Source organism: Mangifera indica, unplaced genomic scaffold, assembly GCF_011075055.1.
Source record: "Mangifera indica cultivar Alphonso unplaced genomic scaffold, CATAS_Mindica_2.1 Un_0090, whole genome shotgun sequence".
NCBI classification, from domain to species: domain Eukaryota; kingdom Viridiplantae; phylum Streptophyta; class Magnoliopsida; order Sapindales; family Anacardiaceae; genus Mangifera; species Mangifera indica.
The window spans coordinates 79,679-107,007 of NW_025401182.1; the positions used below are offsets into that span (position 1 = coordinate 79,679).

At 33.2% G+C, this 27,329-nt stretch overlaps 4 protein-coding genes across 7 annotated transcripts; all 4 read right to left on the reverse strand.

Moving 5' to 3' along the window:
• Positions 1–1,097: 1,097 nt before the first annotated feature.
• Positions 1,098–2,164, reverse strand: LOC123207642 (protein PYRICULARIA ORYZAE RESISTANCE 21-like). Its single transcript, XM_044625101.1, has 3 exons — positions 2,009–2,164; positions 1,832–1,916; positions 1,098–1,749 (listed from the first exon to the last, which is right to left on the reverse strand). Exons 1-3 carry the CDS (start codon positions 2,018–2,020, stop codon positions 1,289–1,291), a joined length of 558 nt encoding a protein of 185 aa, XP_044481036.1. The 5' UTR covers positions 2,021–2,164; the 3' UTR covers positions 1,098–1,288.
• Positions 2,165–3,485: 1,321 nt separating this feature from the next.
• Positions 3,486–6,889, reverse strand: LOC123207643 (protein PYRICULARIA ORYZAE RESISTANCE 21-like). Of its 4 annotated transcripts, XM_044625106.1 has the most exons (4): positions 6,773–6,850; positions 4,223–4,307; positions 3,984–4,140; positions 3,486–3,893 (listed from the first exon to the last, which is right to left on the reverse strand). In XM_044625106.1, the coding sequence occupies exons 1-4, from the start codon at positions 6,782–6,784 to the stop codon at positions 3,671–3,673; spliced, it is 477 nt and encodes a 158-aa protein (XP_044481041.1). In that variant the 5' UTR covers positions 6,785–6,850; the 3' UTR covers positions 3,486–3,670. The 4 variants fall into 4 exon arrangements, with proteins under 4 accessions (XP_044481041.1, XP_044481039.1, XP_044481040.1 ...); XM_044625104.1 differs by having other exon boundaries at positions 3,486–4,140; XM_044625105.1 differs by lacking the exon at positions 6,773–6,850 and adding an exon at positions 4,400–4,503 and having other exon boundaries at positions 3,486–4,140.
• Positions 6,890–18,477: 11,588 nt separating this feature from the next.
• Positions 18,478–20,532, reverse strand: LOC123207641. The gene is made up of 8 exons (XM_044625100.1): positions 20,100–20,532; positions 19,876–20,016; positions 19,294–19,332; positions 19,141–19,209; positions 18,966–19,025; positions 18,827–18,889; positions 18,691–18,753; positions 18,478–18,606 (listed from the first exon to the last, which is right to left on the reverse strand). Exons 1-8 carry the CDS (start codon positions 20,310–20,312, stop codon positions 18,478–18,480), a joined length of 777 nt encoding a protein of 258 aa, XP_044481035.1. The 5' UTR covers positions 20,313–20,532.
• A 3,175-nt stretch (positions 20,533–23,707) lies between these two features.
• On the reverse strand, positions 23,708–24,826 carry LOC123207630 (protein PYRICULARIA ORYZAE RESISTANCE 21-like). Its single transcript, XM_044625085.1, has 3 exons — positions 24,667–24,826; positions 24,511–24,592; positions 23,708–24,426 (listed from the first exon to the last, which is right to left on the reverse strand). Exons 1-3 carry the CDS (start codon positions 24,676–24,678, stop codon positions 23,828–23,830), a joined length of 693 nt encoding a protein of 230 aa, XP_044481020.1. The 5' UTR covers positions 24,679–24,826; the 3' UTR covers positions 23,708–23,827.
• Positions 24,827–27,329: the final 2,503 nt, after the last annotated feature.

Consider the following 27,329-nt stretch of genomic DNA (forward strand, 5'->3'; position numbering starts at 1 on the left):
CACAGGCAATTTTTTATTATAAAATTGAAATTTTTATTCTTATTTTAATTTATATATATTATTTATTTTAAAATTTAAATAAATATACCATAACAATAATCAACTTTCTCAAAATATCACTCTTTAATTTTTTATACAGAAATTCTTTCTTTTTTCTCTCTTTTTCTCTCTTCTTTCTCCTCTTTCAAGTGACAGAATCATGTAGAAAAATCCTCTCTTTTCTTTCTCATCTTCAAAAACAAAAGAAAGAATAGAAAAACTGAATTCTTCAGATTAAGAATTTTTCAAAATAAAGATAAAAAAAGAGCAATCCATAAAAACTCAGTCATATCCATTTTATAATCTGAAAGAAATGATGATTGAAGAAAACTATTTAGTAGGATTTAACTAAAAAAAAAAAAAATTGATATTTAAAGATTTAACTAAAAAAATTGACATTTAACTTAAAAAAAATAAAAAAAGTTTGGCGTAAGTTAACTAGAGAATAAAGGTTGGCGTTAGGGATACACAAATTAAAATAAAGGTAAAAATTTCAATTTTCCTTTTTTAAAACTGGACAATCGAATCAATCCTCTCGTTGATTCGTATTTTAATTGATTCAATTATTTAATCAAAAAAATCAATCAATTAAAATTATTATTAAATTATAATAAATATATTTTATTTAAAAATTTATAAAAAATAAAATCAATCAAAAATTTATATCTATAAAAATTATTTTTTAAAAAATATTAATTATCCATTTAATTTTAATGAAACAATTAAAATTAAAAAAATTTCAATTTTATAATTAAAAAAATATATAATTCTATAAATTATTATTTATAAAAGATATTTTAATAAATATAAGAAATTTTTTAAAATTTATTTTTTTAAAATTTTTAAAAATTTCTCTAATCTAATGAAAAATAACCAGATTATTAAAAATAATTAAAATTTTAAAAAAATTCAAAATTTTGATCAACGCTGTCATCCAATAGGCAAACATATTGATTTTAATTTGAGTTGTCCAGTTGTAATCTTAACTTAAAATCAACGCATTCAAATCGAATGGCATAGATTGAAATTCAACCCTAGGGCTAGGGCTAGACTCGTGGTTCCATTAATAATGCACTCTTGTTCCATCATTCATTCTTGTTCAACATCCAGTAGCAGTTTTTTGTACTAGCTTTTCTGAATTTTAATTTCATAATACAATGCAAAATCAAAAACTTGACATTTAATAAACTCAAGAGGCAAACACACTTGATACTGATAACAATTAATGCATCAATTACCATTAATTCAATTACATAATTGAGCAGGTTGAAGGATTTTCTTCAGAGAAGTAATCCCCACGACTCCAGCCACCACCACTGCCGCCCCAACTGTCATAAACTGGCCGTCCACAATAACCATCATAACTCACAAGTCTTTCATAACCCAGCCGTTGAAATGGCCCCCCATGATACTCATTGCAGTACATGCCAAACGGGTGACCCGGTGCCGGTACGGGAGCCTGGGGGATTGGTGCTACAACAAGAGCCTTGGGGGTTGGTGGCGCTGCTTCAGTCGCCTTGGCTGGTTGTGGCTTCGGTGGGTCTTTAATGACAACTTTTGGCTTGGGCTTGGCTGGAGGTACAATTTTAATATTCTCGATGGATTCACCACCTTTGCAGCATATCTTTTGCTTGATCTTCTCAGGACTGCAACACACCACTTTGATCGTCACTGTCTTCTGCTTCTCGTCATACACCTGGTCTTGTATTTCTGATCTTGTTCACAAGAATCAAATGCATTAACAAACAAACAACACGGAATTAATTATTAAACAGAAACGGAAGACACTCACGAGGGAAACTACACAGCACTTTCTTCACTTTCCTGTAGCACTTCTCACACTGAAGATTAACCGTCAGCACCATTGTCGTAACTTTCTGCAACAACATTAAACAATCAAACAATATTATTTATAAAGAATTCTGAGATGGGCATGGTAAAATTAGAAGAATGATAAGATTTGAAAAACCTTCTCCCCCATTGCAGGCCAGCTGCTCAGATCTGAGACTGAACCTCACTCTCAGAAATTAATGGCACAACATGAACTTATCTTTATCTTAAGAAGACGTAAGAGTTTGATTTCCGTACATCAATATACACTATACTCTTGACACGTGTGTTGAGATTGCTGGCTCTTTACATATACATGTGCTGGCTGGCTTTGAATGATTGAGAGAGCAGCCCTGCCCTGCCCGTACATAAATGTTGAAAAAACAATGTGTGCCCGCATTTGTCAACCGTACACGTGTTCGGGCAATGGGTCCATGACTCAATCACAAGGCAACACGGCGTCGGTGTAAAAAATTTACGGATATTAAATTTTTTATCCTGATTTAGCTTCATTTATATTTTTATATCACATGTTTTTACAACCTAAATGTTTTTACTACCTAGCATGTTACAATATATAAATTATTTTTATTTTCAATTTTACAAAAATCATACAAAAATAACACTATTATTTCTTTTTTTTTATTTATTATAAAGAGAGAATATGTATTGGTATTTAATATTAATATTTAAAATAAAACTTATATATGTGTTAGATAAGATCAAATGAATTTAAAAATTTTTTAGTTTAAATTTTTTAAATTAAATATACAAAATTTTAAACTTACTTAATCTTATCTCCCTAAATTTTGGTTAACATTAATTTTATATTGAAACAGTATTTGGAAAAATAATCCAATAAACCACTCGTGAAGCATATGCAATGAAGGTCTTGACATGAGACATAAAACATATAATATAAAATATATGCAAAGATAAAAAACAAAGAATATTTACATAGAATATTATAGAGAATATTGCATAGAATATAATGAATATAATCTATAGAATCTTGCAGAAAATATAGTGAATATGCAGAAGAATTTCCCTGTTTACTTCCATTTTTTCATTAATGTGAATGTACATATGTGCATGAATTTAATACTATCACTAGAGTAATAAAAAAGGGGGACTAAAATTCAGATAAAATGGTGGAAAAAGGATATGCATCATAACATGTTTAATTAATTAGTGTCATCATATCAGTTGTCTAAGTGAAAAATTTTAGGGTTTTTTTTTTTCCTTCCTTAAAACCGAAGAAAAGAAAACTTACGACTTATTTTGTAAACCAAATTCGGGAAATGTATAATTTTTAGATATAAGATTAAACAAACAACAACCTGCCTGCCTATCCCTCATATCATATCATATCATATCATATCATAGGCTTACAAAATTAATTTGAAAGCTTAATTAAAACATCAAATCAACTTATGACATTAGAATCATTCTATTTAATATTTATAGCAAAGAGACTCCAACCCAAAACAGGTGTTAAAACAACACAAATAACCTTAGGTAGCTTTAAAACATTTATTATTTAATATTATCTCATAATTATATTTAATAATTCCATTTTAATAATTGTGAAGATGATGCAAAAACAGAGACAATAATTTTGCCAATTGATAAAAGTATTATCTTATTAATAACCTTGTTTTTATCTTGTACAATAATTTTGTACTAAGAACCAAACCAAAGGGGCAACGACAAATCATGCATGCACCTCCATTAATTTTCACATTATTCTGCAAGCTGCATTAGGATTTTCTTCGCAAAAGCAATCACATCGATTGCCTCTCTAACAATAGCAACCGCCCCTGCCACCACCCCAGCTATCATACACCGGTCTCCCGTAGTATCCATCATAGCATATCGGCGGTCCACGGTATCCTAGTTGGTAACATGGCCCACCTCCTTGCCCCTCGTAGCATTCCCTGCAACACACTCTCACAGGGTTCTGCGGGAAGCAAGGGGCTGGGGCTGTGGCTGCTGATGGGGCTGGTTTCTCTTTAGGTTTCTCCGATTTTTTTGATTGTCCAGGGTCTTTCGGTCCGGGGGGATCTGGTGGTGGCCTCGGAGTCTCTGTCGGTACTTCCTTTTTAGGTTTCTCCTCTTTTGGCTTTGGCTTGGGTGGAGGTACAATTTCAATACCCTTGATGGATTCACCACCTTTGCAGGATATCTTTTGCTTGATCTTCTCAGGACTGCAACACACCACTTTGATCGTCACTGTGTTCTGCTTCTCGTCATACACCTGGTCTTGTATTTCTGATCTCGTTCACAAGAATCAAATGCATTAACAAACAAACAACACGGAATTAATTATTAAACAGAAATGGAAGACACTCACGAGGGTATTTACACAGCACTTTCTTCACTTTCCTGTAGCACTTCTCACACTGAAGATCAACCTTCAACACCATTGTCACAACTTTCTGCAACAACATTAAACAATCAAACAATATTATTAACAAAGAATTCTGAGATGGGCATGGTAAAATTAGAAGAATGATAAGATTTGAAAAACCTTCTTCCCCATTGCTGCTGGCCAGCTGCTCAGGTCTGAGACTTAACCTCACTCTCAGAAATTAATGACACAACATGAAGTTATCTTTATCTTAGGAAGACGTAAGAGTTTGATTTCCGTACATCAATAACTACTAGATGTAAGAGTTTGGTTTCCGTACATCAATTTATTATGATGTTGACACGTGTGTTGAGTTTGATTGCTGGCTCTTTATATGTGCATGTGCTGGCTGGAAAAGAAGTGATACCGATTTCAAGAATAAATGATGAACAGAAGAATGTGTGTCCACAATTGCCAACTGTACATGTGTTCGTGCCATGGATCCGTGACTCACCAAGGCAAGAACAGGACGTCGCTGAAAGAATTTAAGTGGATTATTTATGAATAATACTGTATTTGAAAAAACTTAGAACACTTGTTTCCATTTAAGATGTAATCGTCGTCCAGATGAGCCATCATCCCATACGACAGCAACGATTTTTTCTCTTTAACCGTTTTTTTTAAATCTTTTAATTAATAGAGTGAGCCAAATTAGATCTTGAATTACCTATTTTGTATTAAAGAGAAACTAAGATGTGAATGAAACTTTATACTTGAATGTTATATAGGCCAAAAGATTTGTTCACACCTGTAATCTCAAATTTATATTTTTTAATTTTTAAATGATTAAATCTCATTCATAAGTAAAATTTTATTAAAAATATCAATTAAAATTAAGAGTAAAATTGTTATTTAATAAAAATTTAAATCATTAAAGTTTTATTATATTTTTCTCTTTTAATTCAAAAATTTTTAAAAATATATATATATATTTTAAACTTTAGAGAAAAAAAAAATTATTAGTTTTAAATTGAGTAGAGAAAAATTATAGTAAAACATTAATTTTTTAAATCATTTTATTAAATAACAATTTTATTTTTAATTTTAATAAAGAGTTTTAATAAAATTTTACTTCCTAGTAAAAATTTGAATTTTTAAAAATTGAAAAAAAAAAAAAGACATAATTTTATTATAAAAATATCTATCTTTTGAATTTAATACATCACTAAAGCAATCCAAAAAGGGGACTAAAATTTAGATAAAGTGGTGGAAAAGGATATGCACTATAATATGTTTAATTAGCTACATCGTATCAGCTGTCTAAGTGAAATTCTAAGGTTTTTTCTTTCTAAGAAAAGAAAACTAAGAAATTATTTTGTAAACCAAATTCGAGAAATGTGTAATTTTAGATAAAAGATTAAACAATATTACCTTATAAGCATACAAAATTTGAACCCTACTTTACTCCTAATTAAAATATATTCCTCCCCAAATTGTCTCAATCACAATTCAATCAACAAATTAATTTGATAGCATTAGAATCATTTTATTTAATATTTATAACAAAGAGACTCGAACTTAAAACACGCGTTAAAAAAGCACAAATAATTAATTTCCAGTGTTTTTATTTTTATTCTTATTCTCTTGTACAATAATTTTGTACTAAGAACCAAACCATAGGCCACCCAAATGCCCACCATCACAAGTGAGCTATATCTTCAACACAGCGACAAATGATGCATGCACGTCCATTAATTTTCACATTATTCGGCATGCACCGCCACTGCCACCACCCCAGCTATCACAAACCGGTCTCCCGTAGCATCCACAGTAGCGTATCGGCAGGTCATGGTAGCGTACGCTGCAACACACTATCTGCAGGTAGCATACGCTGCAAAACACTATCTGCACGTGGCAGTTCCAGCAACACTCTGGATGTGGCTGTTTCGGCAACACTGTGGCGGCGCTGCTGCTGCCGCACCTGCCGCAGCTGCAGCCGCTGCCGCCGCTGCCGCAGGGTTCGCCTTTGCCGCTGCTGCCGCAGCTGCAGCCGCAGGGTTCGCCTTTGTCGCCTTTCTCGCCTTTGTCGCCTTTGTCGCCTTTGTCACCTTTGTCGCCTTTGTCGCCTTTCTCGCCTTTGTCGCCTTTCTCGCCTTTGTCGCCTTTCTCGCCTTTGCTGGACAACAAATTTAAACCTTTGCAGCATAACTTTTGCTTGATCTTCTCAGGACAGCAATACACCACTTTGATCGTCACTGTGTTCTTCTTCTCGTCATACACCTGGTCTTGTATTTCTGATCTTGTTCACAAGAACCAAATGCATTAACAAACAAACAACACGGAATTAATTATTAAACAGAAACGGAAGACACTCACGAGGGTATTTACACAGCAGTCTCTTCACTTTCCTGTAGGACTTCTCACACTGAAGATTAACCTTCCACACCGTTGTCTCAACATTCTGCAAAAACATTAAACAATCCAACAATATTATTAATAAAGAATTCTGAGATGGGCATGGTAAAATTAAAAGAATGATAAGATTTGAAAAACCTTCTCCCCCATTGCTGCTGGCCAGCTGCTCAGGTCTGAGACTGAACTCAGAAATTAATGACACAACATGAAGTTATCTTCATCTTAAGAAGGAGTAAGAGTTTGATTTCCGTACATTAATAACCATTAAGATGTTGACACGTGTGTTGATTTTGATTGCTGGCTTTTTACATGTGCATGTGCTGGCTGAAAAAGAAGTGACACCAATTTGAAGAATAAATGATGAACACCAATTTTACATGTGCATGTGCGACAAACTTTGTCTTAATGATGAACACAAGTAATTAATTGCCAACTGTACACGTGTACGTGCCATGGATCCATGACTCACCAAGTCAATAGATGGATCGTCTATGAATAATACTATAATTGAAAAACTTAAAACACTTGTTCTATTTACATATGCATGTGCTGGCTCACTATCAGAAACTAATGACACAGCTTGAACTTATCTTATGTTATAAAGACGCAAGATTTGATTTCCGTACATCAATATGCTGGCTCTTTACATATGCATGTGCTGGCTGGCTTTGAATGATTGAGACCTGCCCACACAACCATACAAAATGATGAATAAAAGAACGTATGCCCACAATTGCCAACCGTACACGTGTTTGTGCCATGGATCCATAACTCAATCACAAGGCAACCCGGCGTCGGTGTAGGAATTTAACTGGGTGATGGATGGAACGTTTAAAAAGCCCAAGCGATTTATTTCTATTTAACTTGCACTGAAACCTTAAAAAAAATTATTTTTAACTTTTTAAAACTTAAACAACCGTTTATAAGTAAAATTTTTAAAAAAAATTTTAATTAAAATTAAAAATAAAATTATTATTTAATAAAATAATTAAAAATTCTACAATTAGTTATATTTTTTCTTAAATTTTAAAAACTAATAACTTCAATTTGACCTAAAATTTTTAAATTTCGAAAAATAATTATTTTTTCTCATATTTAGGGTTTTTTTTCCTTTCTATTCAGACTACTATCTTCGGCAAATAATATCTTCTCTTTCTTTTACCCAACAATGCCTCTTCCTTTGGTGATGCCCCTCGGTTTGAAGTCTTTTCTTTTTAGAGAAAATCTAGATATCTTTTATCTAGATTAAAAATTCCAAATTAAGAAGACCCTTGTTTGGACTGTAAGTATTGTCTAGATGAGTCGTCATTTGAGACAACAACACCAGACCAAGGTATTGTCGTGGTCTAGATGATGGGCTCCTTTACCGATATTAAATTTTTTACTCTAATTTAGGTTCATTTATATTTTTATATCATATTTTTTTACACCCTAAATGTTTTTACTATCATACATGTTACAATATCTAAATTATTCTTATTTTCAATTTTGAGAAATCATTGAAAAACAATACTATTATTTCTTTCTTCTTTGAATTTTTTATAAAGAGAGAATATGTGTAGGTATTTAATATTAATATTTGAAATAAAATTTATAAATGTGTAAGATAAGATCAAGTGAATTTAAAAATTTTTTTATTTATATTTTTTAGATTAAATGTAACAAAGTTTTTAAATTTTAACTTGCTTAATCTTATCTCCCTAAATTCTGATTAGAGTTAATTTCATATTGAAGTAGTATATGGAAAAATAATCTAATAGGTCACTCGTGAAACGTATGCAATGAAGGTCTTGACATAAGATATAAAACATATGCAAAGATAAAAAGCAAAGAATATTTATGTAGAATCTTATAGAGAATGTTGCATAGAATGTATCGTATATAATGCATTATATTCAACAAGCAAAGAATATCATACATAAAATCCTGCAGAGAATATAATGAATATGCAGAAGACTTTGCCTATTTACTTCCATTTTTTCATTCATGTGAATGTACATATGTGCATGTTTTTGCAAATATTTTCTATAAAAGTATTTGCTTGTTTTCCTATGAAAATAATATAATATATAATATAAGAGTATTAAATATATACAACATAGACATTGGATTGTTTTCTCGTGCATAAAGAAAATTCAGTAAACAGTTTTATCGATTATCGATAGTGGCAATGTAATGGGAGGACGATAGTTGAAGTTTTCTTATAAACGGAAGTATAATTGTATAGTGTTAAATTTAATTCGATTCAAATTCAATTAAATAATTCAATATAAATTACCAATTAAATAATTTAATGTAAACCTCAATTTGATTTAGATTGAATTATTGTTTAATTTGAATTCAAGCTAATTAAAATTGAAAATTGTTGTTGGGTTAAGGAGAAATAGATTGGCGATGACGCTAAGGGTCGGTGTTGTCGCTAACCTTTTCTCTCACCAACCTTTGCTTTTTTATCTTTTTTTTTTTTTTTTTTGGTTGATTCCATTCACTTTGGAATATCAAAAGGGAACTCTTACAATTTTCTAATTTTTAGATTTCTTATAATTATTTTTTTCAATATGAATTTTGGTATCTGTTAAACAAGAATATTGGGTATATATTACCAAAATAAAATCAAGTTAATAAAAGAAAATGAAATAAAGTAATTTTTTTAATCCAATTCACCTATCCGTTTCTTTAAAAAATGTTACTCAAACTTGTTAGTTGAGTATAATTTATTTTATGTATGTTGTTGATTGAAAATTATCAAATATAGGGGATTGAGTTTTAAATTTGCATAGTTATTTGAAAATATCAAGAACACTCATTTGAAAAGATAAATGAAATCTCACATCAAATTTAACAATTTTCTTGTATTATTTATGTCATTAAAAAATTATTTTAAAATATAACTTTAAAATGAAGTTGATATCAATCATATTAATTTAATGATACTTCAATTTATTTGATTAAAAATAATTATTTTTTATTAATCTTTTATTAATATATGAAAGAGGCGTCTAATTAAGTTTATTGTATGAAAATGTTTTGATCGAGAGAGGAATACTTCCCAGTGTTAACAAGTTAGTGCAAAGAGATGAAAATGGCAATTATATCTGTGGGCTGGGCTGTTATGCGGAAACTAAATCAAATCATGACTGTCTGTCTTTCAATAAATTCATCAATTCAAAAATTAAAGTCAGTGGAGTTCCTTCCATCTTGTCTCATTTATGGTTGCGTAGAAAAATCAATTGAACATTTAATTTGATCCATTTTTCTGCTATGAAAATATAGATATGCACTTATGAATTGAATACAAGATTCAAAACTTGGGAGGGAGATGTACTACAAAAACATATATAAAATGGGTTTTATTTAAAATAATAAAATATAAACTGTTTGTATTATTATTTTATTTATTAAGTTGTAAATGTAATATTATGTTATTTTAACCATAATCCAATGGTTGAAAAATCGTTAGGAAATTATTGAGCTACCACATAGAAATAAAAAAACCTACCAACTATTTCTATCATACAGATGGACAGCTCTTATACGTAAAGTTTGAAAACACATACACATTCTTTGCCTGCCAAGAGCCTCGGAGGCTCTTCCCACCACAGCATCCAACAGATTGTTATACACAACAATATTTGGCTTAATACCTAAAGTCTTCTTTTCTTCATAAACATTCAAACACCCATCAAAATTTCCAGTCGTCCCGTATATCGTAATTAAAGTAGAAAATGTCATAGAATCAATACGCCATTTCTCATTCCTCGCTCTATCATACAAACTCAAAGCAATATCCACATTACTTTGAGTTCATTTTTTTAATTTAAAAAAAAAAAAAAAAAAGAGACTTTTGAGATTATACTTACTCTTGAGTGGGAACAAGTCTTTATATATGAATGAATATGAGATGTAGAATTGTACTGAAAGAAGCGAATCATATAGAATAAAATTCAACCCTAGGGCTAGACTTTCGGTTCCATTAGTAATGCAGTCTTGTTCAACATGCAGTAGCACTTTCTTGTAAGGGAAATTTTAAAAAATAGCCAAAATGCCCTCCCATTAAGCCAAAATGCCCAAAATCACTATTTCCAAGCCAAAATGCCCAAAATCACTGTTCCAAAAAAAAAAAAGCCTATGACTTTTTTTAAATACCGAAATTGCCCTTTCCCTCATATTTATATAACTTTTCCACTCACTATAGGGGTTTTAAGGCAATTTTAGATAAATATGGAGGGTTTTTAGATATTTTACACTATAAAAGATTTTGATATATATTTATTTATTTAAAACTTTTTCTAAAATGACAAAATTACCCCTCCCTTCATTTATATAACTCTCCTCACTCACTATAGGGTTAAATGTAATTTAGGATAAATATGGGGGGTTTTTAGATATTTTACATTATAAAGGCATTTTCATATTTATTTATATATTTTATTACTTTTTCTAAAATGTCAAAAATACCCTTCCCCTCATTTATATAAACTCTCCTCACTCATTTTATTTCCACACACTTCTCATATCACTCAAACATTCACTCTCATTTTCATTTTTTTTCAACATCAATTAGTAGGGATTCGTTCGGACGAAGGAAGTTCGTATTTCTGAATTCGACTCGAAAAAATACTATTCATCAAAAAAAGGTATTTATCTCAATCTTATCCTAAAACTTCATTTTATTTGTTAAGTATAGTTTTTATGTCGTAATATGGGGGTTAAATGCAATATGTGACAAGTATTGGGGGTTAAATGTAATTTAGGATAAATATGGGAGGTTTTCAGATATTTTACATTGTAAAGGCATTTTCATATTTATTTATATATTTTATTACTTTTTCTAAAATGTCAAAAATACCCTTCCCCTCATCTATATAAACCCTCCTCACTCATTTTATTTCCACATACTTCTCATATCACTCAAACACTCACTCTCATTTTCATTTTTTTTCAACATCAATTAGTAGGGATTCGTTCGGACGAAGGAAGTTAGTATTTCTGAATTCGACTCGAAAAAATACTATTCATCAAAAAAAGGTATTTATGTCAATCTTATCCTAAAACTTCATTTTATTTGTTAAGTATAGTTTTTATGTCGTAATATAGGGGTTAAATGCAATATATGACAAGTATTGGGGGTTAAATGTAATTTAGGATAAAAATGGGGGGTTTTTGGATATTTTACATTGTAAAGGCATTTTAATATTTATTTATATATTTTATTACTTTTTCTAAAATGTCAAAAATACCCTTCCCCTCATTTATATAAACTCTCCTCACTCATTTTATTTCCACACACTTCTCATATCACTCAAACATTCACTCTCATTTTCATTTTTTTTCAACATCAATTAGTAGGGATTCGTTCGGACGAAGGAAGTTCGTATTTCTGAATTCGACTCGAAAAAATACTATTCATCAAAAAAAGGTATTTATCTCAATCTTATCCTAAAACTTCATTTTATTTGTTAAGTATAGTTTTTATGTCGTAATATGGGGGTTAAATGCAATATGTGACAAGTATTGGGGGTTAAATGTAATTTAGGATAAATATGGGAGGTTTTCAGATATTTTACATTGTAAAGGCATTTTCATATTTATTTATATATTTTATTACTTTTTCTAAAATGTCAAAAATACCCTTCCCCTCATCTATATAAACCCTCCTCACTCATTTTATTTCCACATACTTCTCATATCACTCAAACACTCACTCTCATTTTCATTTTTTTTCAACATCAATTAGTAGGGATTCGTTCGGACGAAGGAAGTTAGTATTTCTGAATTCGACTCGAAAAAATACTATTCATCAAAAAAAGGTATTTATGTCAATCTTATCCTAAAACTTCATTTTATTTGTTAAGTATAGTTTTTATGTCGTAATATAGGGGTTAAATGCAATATATGACAAGTATTGGGGGTTAAATGTAATTTAGGATAAAAATGGGGGGTTTTTGGATATTTTACATTGTAAAGGCATTTTAATATTTATTTATATATTTTATTACTTTTTCTAAAATGTCAAAAATACCTTTCCCCTCATCTATATAAACTCTCCTCACTCATTTTATTTCCACACACTTATATCACTCAAACACTCACTCTCATTTTCATTTTTTTTCAACATCAATTAGTAGGGATTCGTTCGGACGAAGGAAGTTCGTATTTTTGAATTCGACTCGAAAAAATACTATTCATCAAAAAAAGGTATTTATGTCAATCTTATCCTAAAACTTCATTTTATTTGTTAAGTATAGTTTTTATGTCGTAATATGGGGGTTAAATACAATATGTGACAAGTATTAGGGGTTAAATGTAATTTAGGATAAAAATGGAGGGTTTTTGGATATTTTACATTGTAAAGGCATTTTCATATTTATTTATATATTTTTATTACTTTTTCTAAAATGTCAAAAATACCCTTCCCCTCATCTATATAAACCCTCCTTACTCATTTTATTTTCACACACTTCTCATATCACTCAAACACTCACTCTCATTTTCATTTTTTTTGTTAACATCAATTAGTAGGGATTCGTTCGGACGAAGGAAGTTCGTATTTCTGAATTTGATTCAAAAAATACTATTCATCAAAAAAAGGTATTTATGTCAATCTTACCCTAAAACTTCATTTTATTTGTTAAGTAAAGTTTTTATGTCATTGCAATGGGGTTAAATGTAATATTTGACAAGTATGGGGGGTTAAAATAATTTAGGATAAATATAGGGGGTTTTTGGATATTTTACATTGCTATGGGGGTTTTAGATATTTTACAATATATATAGGATTTATATAACATGTTAAAAATATATAGGGATTGCTTTGATACAAGACGACATACAAGGGTGTCAAATGAAATGTTATTAAAATTAGGACGTATTTTCATATTAAACATTGTAGGCGCATTATAATTAAAATTATAGGTTTTTTCGAGTTTCACCGCTTTAGGATATATCAATGCACATTTTTCTTATTTCTGAAGAATTTTTTGATTGTTGTCATTCTATGGTATTTCAACTTTTAGGATTCAAATTTCAGTTTTGTTTTTTCGAATTTCAGTGTTTTAGCATATATCAACTCGTATTTTTCAGATTTTTTTAGAATTGTTCGATTAATATCATTCTAGGGTATTTCAATTTTTAGAATTCGAATTTAAGCTCAGTTTTTTTTTTAAATTATTGTTTTAGGATATATCCACTAGTATTTTTCAGATTTCTGCAGAAATTATTTATTATTGACATTTTAAAGTAATTCAATAATAGAATTTGAATATCTATTTCAAAGTATAGATATTATAAAAACGTTTTAAATAGAACGTTATAAACAGATAGATGCATTTTGATATAAGATAACATACGAAAGTGTTATATAAATTGTTAAATAATTATAAGGGGATAAATAACATATTAGAAAAATATGAGGTGTTTTTTTTAATTATTAATAATTGTACGGCTGATTTACATAGTTATTATTGATTTTTTTTTATACCTGAATAATTATCTTCAAAAACTTGTCATTGCAGGATTGATATTTAAAATGGAGGGTTATGCATCGGTTCGTTACCAAGGAGAATGGATTCAAAGTCGCAACAACACAATGAAATATGTTGGAGGAGCCAAACAATTGATTAAAATCCCTTATGGAACAACATTCGAGGGATTTATTGAGCTTTTGACGGAGTATTGCAGTATTGATCCAATGAAAAACTACATTCAAGTATCAATGAAGCCAAGAAAAATTGAGCTCGACTGTCCCATCCAGATCCAAAATGATGAAGATGTGCAAGGTCTTCTTGATATGTCTCAGTACTTTCAGGAATGTATTCCTGTTTTTGTTACATGTACCCCAATTGAAGGGCAGAAGGAAGAAGATGAGGATGAAGATGAAGATGAGGATGAAGATGAAAAAGAAAGCAGTTGGGTCAAAAAAGAATACGATTTGGAAAAGTTGATTGATTTCAGTAATGACCCATTATATATTGCAAACTCATGGGCTCATGGAGAAAAAGATATAGTTCCCTATTGGGGTGATTTCGATGGAAACGATATGCCCGACATTCCTTCAGACGATGTAGAGCCTGAGTATATGACATCAGTAACCGAGGGTATAGATAGTTTACGGCTTGAAGATCCTACTTCAGGTGGTGGAAATTATTCTGGGCCGTTTTTTGACAATGTCCCCACTGATCCATTTAGGTGGCTTCCTGATTTTCCTCCACAACCATCAGCATCATCAAGTGGTTCCAGATCAATCCGAGAGGAGAATGGGGTCAAGATTGGTGATATTTTTCATAGTAAAGTCCAATTGATTGACGCCATGAGACAATTCGCCTTACTAAAAAGATTTCAATTTGGTGTTAAAAAGTCTGACAAGAAACGGTGGGAAATTAAATGCAAGGCTGAAAATTGTAAGTGGTATATACATGCAACCAAGTCCACTGTCGGTGATGTGTGGGGGATCAACTCTATAAATCCTACCCACACATGTTTAGTTGATCAAATCATGCCACATCACAGACAAGCTGGGGCCCGAGCTTTAGGTCAATTAATGAGATCAAAGTTTGTGATGATTGATCGAATTTATCGACCTAAAGAAATAATTGTAGACATCGCCGACCGATATAAAATTGATATTTCCTACTCACAGGCTTGGCGGGCAAGAAATTGGGCTATCAATTCATTGAGGGGTTCACCGGAGGAATCTTTTATGTTGTTACCAGATTATTGCTACAATTTACAACGTACTAATCCGGGCACCATTACTACTATTGAAACAGACGATGAGCATCGATTTACAAATTTTTTCATGGCGTTAGGATGTTCCGTTCGTGCGTTTAGTCAATATCTTCGCCCCGTTATTTGCATTGACGCTGCTTTCCTTAAAGGTCGATATCTGGGGCATTTATTTATCGCGGTGGCTCTTGATGGTAATAATCAAATATACCCTATTGGTTTCGGTGTCGGCAAAAAAGAAGATCACGACACGTGGTGTTGGTTTCTTATGAGAATTAAAGAATGCATCCCTGACCTCTCTGAGCTTACAATAATCTCTGATCGACATCATGTTATCTACTCGGCAATGGCTGAAGTCTTTCCAGATGTCCACCATGGATGTTGTTGTCATCACCTTCTGTGTAACATGCGGGCAAAGTATAAACGAGACTCAAAGGTATATTGTAAACAAGTTATTACATTTATAACAGTTTATCATTTTCAAACATTTTGCTTACAATGAGTTTTCATATTTTTTTCCCTCTTACAGGTCGCGGGTGCATATTGGAAAGCCGCTAAATCATACATAGAGTCTGAATTTGGGCAGATGATGCAATCCATTGACTCAATGAACCCCCAAGCTGGAGCTTATCTACGGGATGTCGGCTTTCCCCGTTGGAGTAGAGCGTACTTTTCAGGGCATCAATATAATATCATGACCACAAATATTGCTGAGTCATTTAATGCCCTTGTCAGACATGCACGGGGCCTACCTATAACCATGCTCTTGGAGTTTATTCGTGGTACAATGCAACGATGGTTTTACGAGAGGAGAACCCATGCAAGTAAGTATCAAATCGATATTAATTAAAAGTTGTCTCATATACTTTTTTTCCACTTTGTTAATCATATTACCAAATGTGTTCTTAATATTTTTTCTGAATTACAGGTGAATGTCATAACTTCCTCACTCCTTGGGCGGAAGATAAGATCAGTGATCGTCTTTCAAAGTCTGCAAGTTTGGATGTTCGACCGATTACACCTACTCGGTATCAGGATGTTGAAATTGGTGGATTCATGGGTATTGTGGACTTTGGTGACATGTCATGCACGTGTAGAAAGTTTCAGCTTTCACGTATTCCGTGCAAGCATGCCATTGCCGTTGCACGACATATGAGACTGACAAATGTGCACGCATGGGTTCATCCATTCTTTCGCACCGATATTTATCGTGCAATATATCAGGAACCAATCAATCCTCTTGGAAATCAATGTGATTGGTTACACTCACCGGAAGACAGAGTTATATTGCCCCCCGTCCTCGATAGTCGTCGTCCAGGTCGTCCAGCCAATAGAAATCGACGTCCATCACAAGGAGAAATTGTTACACCGAGGATTTGCAGTCGTTGTCATGAACCGGGGCATACACGAACCCAATGTAAATCTCCAGCACCTGTCCCGAGCTCTGCCCCCCAGCGTTCACATACAAAAGGCAAAGGAACGAGATCTTGACATGCTTATACTCAATTTTGTTTTTTATATGATTCTTCATTGTTGTACTCCAGGTTTATGTAACCGATGTATTTTTATTATTGTTTCAAATGTGTAATTGTATTGTCATTTGATGTAATAAATTTAATGTTACTTTATTTCAGTATTACTTTATTTTCTCTAATTGTTTCAATTGTGTAAATGTTTGAGTAATTATACGTTTTTATTGTTTTTTCAGGCCAAGATTATGTAAAAAATGAACTCAAATACGATACACATCTATATATAACCACAAATAAAGTATATCATATACATATGAACATATACTAAATATATACATCTAAACATGGGAATAACGATAAATATACATCCGTGAGCTACTCGATACAATGAAAGTACAACTGCATCGCTAATCGTCGACGCATAGAGGTAGACGACTCTCGGGGGAAAACGTAGCTCCGTGACAACGCCAAACACTCAAAAAATCGCAACATAAACACGCCACAGTCACCGGAGCCTACCCCCTGCTGAGGGACATCCGACGCTCGATGCAAAGTGAAAGGATCACGTCGTGGAGTCATCCTCGAAGTAGTCCAAAAACTCGTCGCCTCTAATAATGCGGGAATAAAGGTCATGTATGGTCGCATGCACTGCTCTAGAGTCCCTATATTCCCTGAAAATGAAACCTCTGAATCGTACACCGTAATCGACCACTCACGGAAATCTATAACTCCGACGACCCAATGTGCGTTCCCGAAGTTTATAGGGATGAAAACCTATAAACAATGAGACATTTCAGTTACTTATCGTTGTCGTTATGTTCTTGAATGTAATAGAAATATATATAAACTATACCTGATCGACCAGCCCCCATGGTTTGTATAACAATCCCGGGGTGTACGCTGCATCAACCATCCTCGTAAAGAGCCCCGAAAACTCAAACTCGCCAATCGGGGTGGTCTGCCAACTCTGCCAGGCCATCTCAATATGGCCTCCGAAGAATGTGTGCGCAGTCGTCCAACGCTGTGAGATAGTCGACTGGTGATCGTCCTGCTGCCGACGTAATAAAGCCAAAAAGGAATCCACATGCTAAAATGGTATAAACAAGTTCACGTGTTAGTTATTAATAAATATATCTAGCTTTTTACCAAATTATATAATATGGACAACTCACATCGTCGGTCAACCACTCGCGTAACTCTACAACAAGCCTCCAGAAGCTGTCTTTCGTCTTCGATCCTATGAAGTACACATCATGTGTGTCAGAAGGCGCAGCTCTGGTATACCATGTGAGGAAAGATTCCTCACGGTCTGCCGCAGAGGATGAAATCATCGTGAGTTGCCGTTTCGCCCTCCCTCTGAGTGGATTTGTATACGGGGTGCGAACCAGTGGACCCTTCCGGACGATTCGACCACGTGTAGTACGAACCAACTGCATGTTACAAAAAACTATTAATTCATTATTTCATTCAACAAAAACATACACATTATTCGATTTATGTTACCTTCTGTACGTATGCGGGAGGAGGTTTAACCGGAGAATGCTGACTCACGGTAAAGTCAATATTGCGTGCTCCGTCGACAGGCTACATAATTATATATTCAAACATCTTAGTGACATATATTTAACAATTATATTTATTTAGTAATTATAATTGACAAACCTCAATGTCAACGGTCTCATAAACATCCTCCTGGACGTCCTCCTCCTGTGAACTGATATCCACAAGCTTTTTGGTCGAGCTCGGGATATCAGCAAGTAACCAGAGTCGCTCATCCTGAAAACGAGACAAAACATCATTTAAAAAAATATATAATATTAAAGACAAAATGATCAATGATATTTCTTAAATCCCCATAACCTGAACTTCCGGGGAAGGTGTCCGAAAATAACCCTCGATCGATGATATGTCAATGTGGAGTCCCTATATATATGAAAAGGAAAAAACGGTTAATGATATTTAATATAAAATATCATATGAACAATAATTTTTATACCTCCAGTGGATGATCTAAAATGATAGGAGATCCGATCGGTAAACCCTCCTCATGACGAAGACCCTATACAAATATATATCATGAATTAATCGATAACAAAATAGTATTAAAAATTAAGTTATAATGATAAGTGACATACCTCAGATCGGATCGGTGAAGTCACCGAAGGGTCAACCGGTGCCCCATCCTGTCGATGACCCTAAGATAATAGTAATATTAAATCTATTTAGTGACATTTTATATATAACGATATTATAATATAATAACAACATTGGACATTGGATATTAAATATAAATTTGAATTATATTCGTACCTCATGTGACTGATGGGATGGTATTGCGGTATCAATGGGGGAGGTCATCCCAATAACGTCGTCCCTCTCCTGTCCGAATGGTTCGAATAGTTGTCAGAATAATAACACTAAACGCATTTTATATAAGTAATAAATTAGAAGTAGTTTTACAACCTCAACGACGGGGGCTGGATATGTACGCGTGACGATGTCCTCTAAACGAGTCATACGATCCTCTAATCGAGTCATCTGGGAATAGATATCGTCACGTAATCGAGTCATCTGCGAAGAGATATCGTCGCGAAAACTCGATATCTCACGTAAAATCGTAGCACCCCAGTGCGCTAAGGTAGTGTGGTCCTCCACACTAGGATGCTCGTCCACGGTAGGGTGCTCCTCCACTCTAGGATGGTCTGTCGTCTGTGGGCTCTGAACAACAGGGGAACATACATGCTGCTCGATAACAGGAGGCTGAATAGGCTCCTCACGTGTCTCAGAAGTCTCTACGGGTACATCAGAATGTCTCGAGGATGGAGGAGCCCCGTCTGCAGTCGCGGTCGGGGTCGAAGAAGATGAGGAGGAATCAGCATCTGGTAAACCGGTGTACTCACGAATCTCTGCGTACCACGGTAAACCCTCCTCGATGACTGATGGACGAAGAGGGAATGTGACATCCTCCTAATGATGAAGATATATAAGTCAAAATAATTATAATATATAATGAATTAATCGACTTACTAATTTACTAATACATACCGGATCACCAGTGAAAATACGACCGATATGAGTCCAAACAGGGACGTCTCGCGTAAGCCACCTCAACATCCGTGGGGACACATAAAGATCAACAAGGTCAATCCACTCGTGTAACGTCTCTAGAGTCTCATATATCCAATACTGCAATATAATCATTTACGATGTAAATAAATCAATTTATATTTTTGCCAATTAATATATATAAATAATAATATAAAATTTACCTGAAATGCGAAAGGAAATCCGTAAAGGTCGTATTTACGGATTTCCTGCATACGTCCAGAACAGAGTCTCTCACACGTCTGTGACATAGAATCGTATGTCATCTGCCAAACAACGACGCCCCAAGGGTAGGAATTAAACCCGTCCAAATGATCAACTAACTGTAAGTACTCCGTGGACACCTTCTTTCGTCGATCATTCCCCAACAAAACCATGTGCAGAATATACAACAAGGCGAGCTTGACAGCGTCAATATCGTCATCCCCCCATGCCCTCGACAAGAAAACACGCTCAATGTCGTGATACTGCACCTTCGAACAACCGCGAAAGTACGTAGATCTGATCCTATGTCCGGAGGAGCGAGGAATATATAAAGAAACATCAGTCCGACGGCTAAACGAAAGCCCTGTCACCAACGCAAACTCAAACGGGCTAAACCTCACATCGACCCCGCTAATCCTAAACCAAAACTCGTCTCTGGCAAATGGTGGATGTAACTGTCGTAGTAGAAATGCATGAACTAATATCCCGCAGAATTTTGTTTCGGGTAAACGAATGAATGACCCGAAATATGTCCTCTCAAATAGTCGCTGCTGACGCGGGGTCAATGTAGAAGAAATTCGAGATAATGCAGTACGCTGTGCACGAGATATCGCATCTGCCCAGAAGTGTCTGGACTCGTCGGGAATGCGTAGCTCGCTGTCAACTCGTCTTCTTTTGCAAGAAATATCCTGTAACAATCACGTAAAAATTGTTAGACTTTCATATAAATAAATATGTAAACAAATGTAGTAATGAAAAAAATATAAAAAGATGAGAAATATCAAATAATTAAAATGAAAATAACAAAACGTAAGAAATAAGAATAGAAATTTGAATTCTATACAATGAAATACCTTAAAGTGACCATAATCAGAAAATGGTTCGAAAATCTTGAAAAGACGAATCGATATACCCTAAAATGATGAAATTCGAAAAAACGGAACTGAAATTCGAATTCTATATATTGAAATACCTTAAAGTGACGATAATAAGAAAATGATTCGGAAATCTTGAAAATACGAATCGATATATCCTAAAATGGTGAAATTGGGAAAAACGAAACTAAAATTCAAATTCTATACGTTGAAATACCTTAGAGTGAAGATACTCAGAAAATCGTTTGGAGATCTTGAAAATATGAATCGATATATCCTAAAATGGTGAAATTCAGAAAAACGGAACTAAAATTCAAATTCTATACGTTGAAATACTTTAGAGTGACAATACTAAGGAAATCGATCGCAGATCTTGAAAATACGAATCAATATATCCTAAAATGGTTAAATTTGAAAAAACGAAACTGAAATTCGAATTATATACGTTGAAATACCTTAAAGTGACGATACTCAGAAAATCGTTCGGAAATCTTGAAAATACGAATCGATATATCCTAAAATGGTGAAATTCGAAAAAACGGAACTGAAATTCGAATTCTATATGTTGAAATACCTTAAAGTGACGATATTCAGAAAATAGTTCGGAGATCTTGAAAATACGAATTGATATACCCTAAAATGGTGAAATTCGAAAAAACGGAACTGATATTCGAATTCTATACGTTGAAATACCTAAAAGTGACGATATTCAGAAAATCATTCGGAGATCTTGAAAATACGAATTGATATACCCTAAAATGGTGAAATTCGAAAAAACGTAACTGAAATTCAAATTTTATACGTTGCAATACCTTAAAGTGACGATTCTCAGAAAATGGTTCGGGAAGCGTGAAAATATGAATTGATATATCCTAAAATGGTGAAATTCGAAAAACGAAAATGAAATTCGAATTCTATACGTTGAAATACCTAAAAGTGACGATACTCGGGAAATCGTTCGGAGATCGTGAAAATACGAATCGTATATGCTAAAATGGTGAAATTCGAAAAACGGAACTGAAATTCGAATTCTATACGTTGAAATACCTAAAAGTGACGATACTCGGAAAATCGTTCGGAGATCGTGAAAATACGATTCGATATATCCTAAAATGGTGAAATTCTAAAAAACGGGACTAAAATTCGAATTCTATACGTTGAAATACCTATGAATTTCGCTAACGGAAAAATCATTTGAAAAATTGAAAAAAACGAATCGATATATCCTATAAACAAAAAAATCAAAATATTAAGTTTAAATAACATCGTTACATCGTAAGTTGTGTCAAAAAGCATCAAAATTCGAAAACTCGAATTTGAAATTTGAAAAATAGATATACAAAAACCTAAAACAAAAAAAAACGGATATAAAATTCGAAAACTACACGGTCAGAAACCGTAGATAAGAAAATCTTCAATTTAACCCCTCATGAAAATTCTTTAATCAAAAAAGTCCACTGTTATATGCCAAATTTCCTAAAACCCCCTGTGCTGTAACGAAACTCATCCGGCTCCCCAAGGTTTTAAAAACCAACTTCAGCCCCAACTAAACAAGGAAAATTCGCTGCCGTGGGAAAACTCGTGCTGCCGTGGGAAACGCCGTTCCCACGGCAGACTGCCGATTCATTTGGCAGCGATTTTCGACCCATTTTGGTCGTTTTGACCTCCAATTTTCACATACATCAAAGGTAAACATTGTATAACATCAAAGCCCTCAATCAATTCAACCAAAACAACCAAAAATCGAAAGATTTTAAGCAATATTCAAACGTAAACCCTAACATTTCAAAACCAAAATTCTCAATCAAATCTCAATTATTTCAGCAATAACTTGATCCAAACAATATTACGGGAGATATACTAACCTTCTTTGCCATTTGCGGTTGCCGGGAAGCTTCAAAATCGACGGAAATGAGATCGCCGTGGAATTGCCGTGGGAGGTGGAATGCTTTTGGAATTTTCGTGGAAAAGAACGCAACTTGCCGTGGGAGGAAATGAAATTTTGCTGTGCTTATAAGGGGGGGCATTTTCGTAATTGCGCTTTTCCCACACCAACTTGCGAAATATCATAAAAACCCGACGTGGGATAAATATTTCCCCGAAAACCCAATGTTTTAAAAAAGCCATTTCACACCCCCAAAAACCTATTGTCCATTTAGCTGCCGTGGGAGAAATCTCTTGCCATGGGAAACTTCGTTCGGCCGATCCATTCGGCAGCATTTTCGGCCAATTTTTGGTCGTTTCGACCTCCGATTTTCACATAAATCAAATCTACACATTTTATAACATAAAACCCCTCAATCAATTCAACGAAAACAACCAAAAATCGAAACATTTTAAGCATTATTCAACCCGTAAACCCTAAAATTTCAAACCTAAAATTCTCAGTTAAATCTCAATAATATCAGCAATAACTTGATCCAAAGAAGATGACGGGAGATATACTAACCTTATTTGCCATTTTCGGTTGTCGGAACGAAAGAAAATCGGCGGAAATGACGCTCGCCGTGGGATTGCCGTGGGAGGTGGGAAACTTTGGAATATTCTTGCCGTTGTACAGTGAAAATTAGTTAACTTTATATATGGGGGTATTTTCGTCATTTCACAAAACATGGGCATTTTTGCTTAAACCTAAATTTTTTGGGCAATTTCGCTTTGACCCCTTTAATTTTGTCTATTTTTAATAATTTCCCTTCTTGTAATAGCAATTCTGAATTTTAATTTCATAATACAATGGAAAATCAAAAACTTGACATTTAATAAAAAACTCAAGACGCAAACACACTTGATATTGATAACAATTAATGCATCAATTACATAATTGAGCAAGTTGAAGGATTTTCTTCAGGGAAGTAATCCCCACGACCACTGTAATTACCTCTACTCCAGCCACCACCACTGCCGCCCCAACTGTCATAAACTGGCCGTCCATAATAACCATCATAACTCACAAGTCTTTCATAACCCAGCCGTTGAAATGGCCCCCCATAATACTCATTGTAGTACACGCCAAATGGGTAACCCGGTGCCGGTTCGGGAGCCTGGGGGATTGGTGCTACAACAATAGCCTCCGGGGTTGGTGCTGTTACAAGAGCCTTGGGGGTTGGTGGTGCTGCTTCAGTCGCCTTGGCTGGTTGTGGCTTCGGTGGCTCGATAATGACAACTTTTGGCTTAGTGGGTTTAGGATCTTCTGGCTTCTGTTTAGGCTTCTCTGCTTCTGGCTTCTCTTTAGGCTTCTCTGCTTCTGTCTTCTTCTCGGGCTCTTTAGGCTTTGATGGTGGCTTGATTTCGATACTGTTGATCGATTTGCCGCCCTTGCTGCTTATCTTTGCCATCAATATTTCGGGACAACAGTACACAACTTTGATCGTCACTGTGTTTTGCTTCTCGTCATAAACCTGGTCTCGTATCTCTACCGATTGCACGTTCCGAAGTTTTCAGAATCAAACCCATATAATTGTATAAACAGATGAACAAATTAAGTAGAGAAACTTACGGGGAAATTTAGAAAGCACCTTCTTCACTTTCTTGTAGCACTTGTGGCACTGGAGATCAACTTTCAGCACCATTGTCGTAACCTGCGGATCCGATGGATTGTATTAGAAAAGAAAAAAAAAGGTTAAGTAGAAACAAAAGAGAGAAGAATTGAAACCTCTGCTGCCATGTCTGTGACTGTGAGTGCTCGGATCTGAAAGAAGAGAGATGAATGTATAATTTAATATGGTGTGAAATGATAAGTATATTAAGACAAATTGCGCGTGAAGACGAAGAGGTTTAAAAACGATGGAATCATTGGGTTGGTGCGTGAGAAGAAGGCGAATAAACAAAGTGCACTTGTGAAGTTAAAATTTGAGGTTGGTGAGACGTTGCCATCAGTACTCAGTGGCTTAGGCTTATCGTTCCATAAGATTGAACACACGACCGGGTGAATTTCTAGACTTCTAACTACGGCTTGGCTGTATATATCTATTCCATCTGAGGCCTCACCGAAAGGGCCATTTAAAAAGGGGAATTTAATTAAAATAGCGTATGAAGGATTGATTTTAATCAATAAACAATGAATATTGTTTGTTTGCTTGTTTTAAATTTAGATAAATATTTGTTGGTTGTAATGTAATGTAATGTAATGTAATGGATTGAAAACCAAGTAAAATAGCAACAACCAAACACACCTCATTTTCTTCTACTTGCACCAAACCAAAGTGTTTGCGTTTGAAACTCTAAAATGTATCCCTATCTTGCTTGCTTTTCACTCTTTATCACCATGTTTTCAATTACCAAATATAAACTCTCTTTTATCGCCTATGTATGTATACATGGCTAGCTAGGTATAAAAGTATGAACAATAATATTATAAGTATGTATTTTAAATATACAAATAAATATATATTTAATTGTAAAAGTATCTATTTTTTGAATTTAATACATCACTAAAGTAATCAAAAAAGGGGACAATAATTCAGATAAAATGGTGGAAAAAAGGATATGCACCATAACATGTTTAATTAGTATCATACTCTTAAGACAACTCTTGAATTCTGAGCCCTTAAATTCTTTTTCTTGCTTTTATTTCTTTCCCTTTTCTTTTCTTTTTCTCTCCTTCCTTTCCTTTCCTTTCCTTTCCTTTCTTTCTTTTCTTTCTTTTCTTTTTCTCCTCCCTTTCTTTCTTTCTTTCTTTCTTTCCAAAAACTGTAATTACTATTTATTAGACTGTTCATATATTAGGGCAATGTTTTTGTTCAAACAATTCAACAATCCAAACAGTCTCTAATTCATACAAGCTATATATTATTGAAAAGAGGATTCAAAATGTTTTCCAACAAGTTATAATAGCACTCATGATTCATCAGATAAAACAGTCAAAACGTGGGACGAAGTCAGTGCGAAAAACTACATTTACTGTTTATTTGGTAAGACAGTCTTTTTGTTCATGCAAGTTAACAGTCCAACAGTCTCTAATTCATACAAACTATATATCATTGAAAAGAGAATTCAAAAAGCTTTTCGAAAAACTATAATAGCTCTCATGATTCATCAGATAAGACAGTCAAAATGTGAAAAAAAGTCATTGGCAAAAATTTGTATTTACTGTTTACTTGGTAAGACAGTATTTTTGTTCATGCAATTTAATACTCCAAACGATCTTTAATTCATACAAGCTATATATCATTGAAAATATGATTCAAAGAGTTTTCTAATAAGCTATAATAGCACTCATGATTCATCAGATAAGACAGTCCAAATATGAAACGAAATTAATGATAAAAACGTTAAATATTTTTCAACTCTCTGTCATGAACAAAATCACACACATAGATACCTCAAATGACAAAACAATATTTCTCAACTTCAAAATCATTATTTATAATATAGAGCAAAGAAAACAAAAACATAAAACATGAAACATATAAAAAATGATTCTACTTACATTGTTTCAAGTCAATCTTTGTCAAGTTGGCTCCCTAATCTTTGTCTTACTTCTTTTATCATTAAAATCTCCTTAAATCAACACCAAAACACGCTAACATATTCATATAACATGTATCTAATATATATAAAAGAGAAAAAAAGAAGATCTTTTGGATACCAAGTCTTTCAGAGTATTTTCTCTTTTTTTCTTTCCTTACTTTGTCTTCCAAAACCTCTTCAAATACTTTTATATTTAATTGTGAAAGTATCTATTTTTTGAATTTAATACATCACTAAAGTAATAGAAAAAGGGGACTATAATTAAGATAAAAATGGTGGAAAAAAGGATATGCACCATAACATATTTAATTAATTAGTGCCATCATATCAACTGTCTAAGTGAAAAATTTTAGGGTTTTTTTTTTTTTCCTTCCTTAAAACCGAAGAAAAGAAAACTTACAACTTATATTTTGTAAACCAAATTCGGGAAATGTATAATTTTTAGATATAAGATTAAACAAACAACAACCCTGCCTGCCTATCCCTCATATCATATCATATCATATCATAGGCTTACAAAATTAATTTGAAAGCTTAATTAAAACATCAAATCAACATATGACATTAGAATCATTCTATTTAATATTTACAGCAAGAGACTCCAGCCCCAAAACAGGTGTTAAAACAACACAAATAACCTTAGGTAGCTTTAAAACATTTATTATTATTTAATTTTATCTCATAATTATATTTAATAATTCCATTTTAATAATTGTGAAGATGATGCAAAAACAGAGACAATATTTTTGCCGATTGATAAAAGTATTATCTTATATTAATAACCTTGTTTTTATCTTTTTTACAATATTTTTGTACTAAGAACCAAACCAAAGGGGCAACGACAAA

Excerpts from the sequence above, each read along its gene's own strand:
- LOC123207642 (XM_044625101.1), bottom strand. Across the intron at positions 1,750-1,831 it reads AGTGCTGTGTAGTTTCCCTC|AAATACAAGACCAGGTGTAT; the intron begins GTGAGTGTCTTC and ends GAACAAGATCAG.
- LOC123207643 (XM_044625103.1), bottom strand. Across the intron at positions 6,514-6,595 it reads ACTGCTGTGTAAATACCCTC|AAATACAAGACCAGGTGTAT; the intron begins GTGAGTGTCTTC and ends GAACAAGATCAG.
- LOC123207641 (XM_044625100.1), bottom strand. The coding sequence starts at position 20,312 with ATGGTTTTGTTGGGGAATGATCGACGAAAGAAGGTGTCCACGGAGTAC. Across the intron at positions 19,333-19,875 it reads GTATTTTCACTGGTGATCCG|GACATCGTCACGCGTACATA; the intron begins GTATGTATTAGT and ends ACTCGTTTAGAG. Across the intron at positions 19,210-19,293 it reads ATCCAGCCCCCGTCGTTGAG|GAGAGGGACGACGTTATTGG; the intron begins GTTGTAAAACTA and ends CCATTCGGACAG.
- LOC123207630 (XM_044625085.1), bottom strand. Across the intron at positions 24,427-24,510 it reads GGTGCTTTCTAAATTTCCCC|AGATACGAGACCAGGTTTAT; the intron begins GTAAGTTTCTCT and ends TGCAATCGGTAG.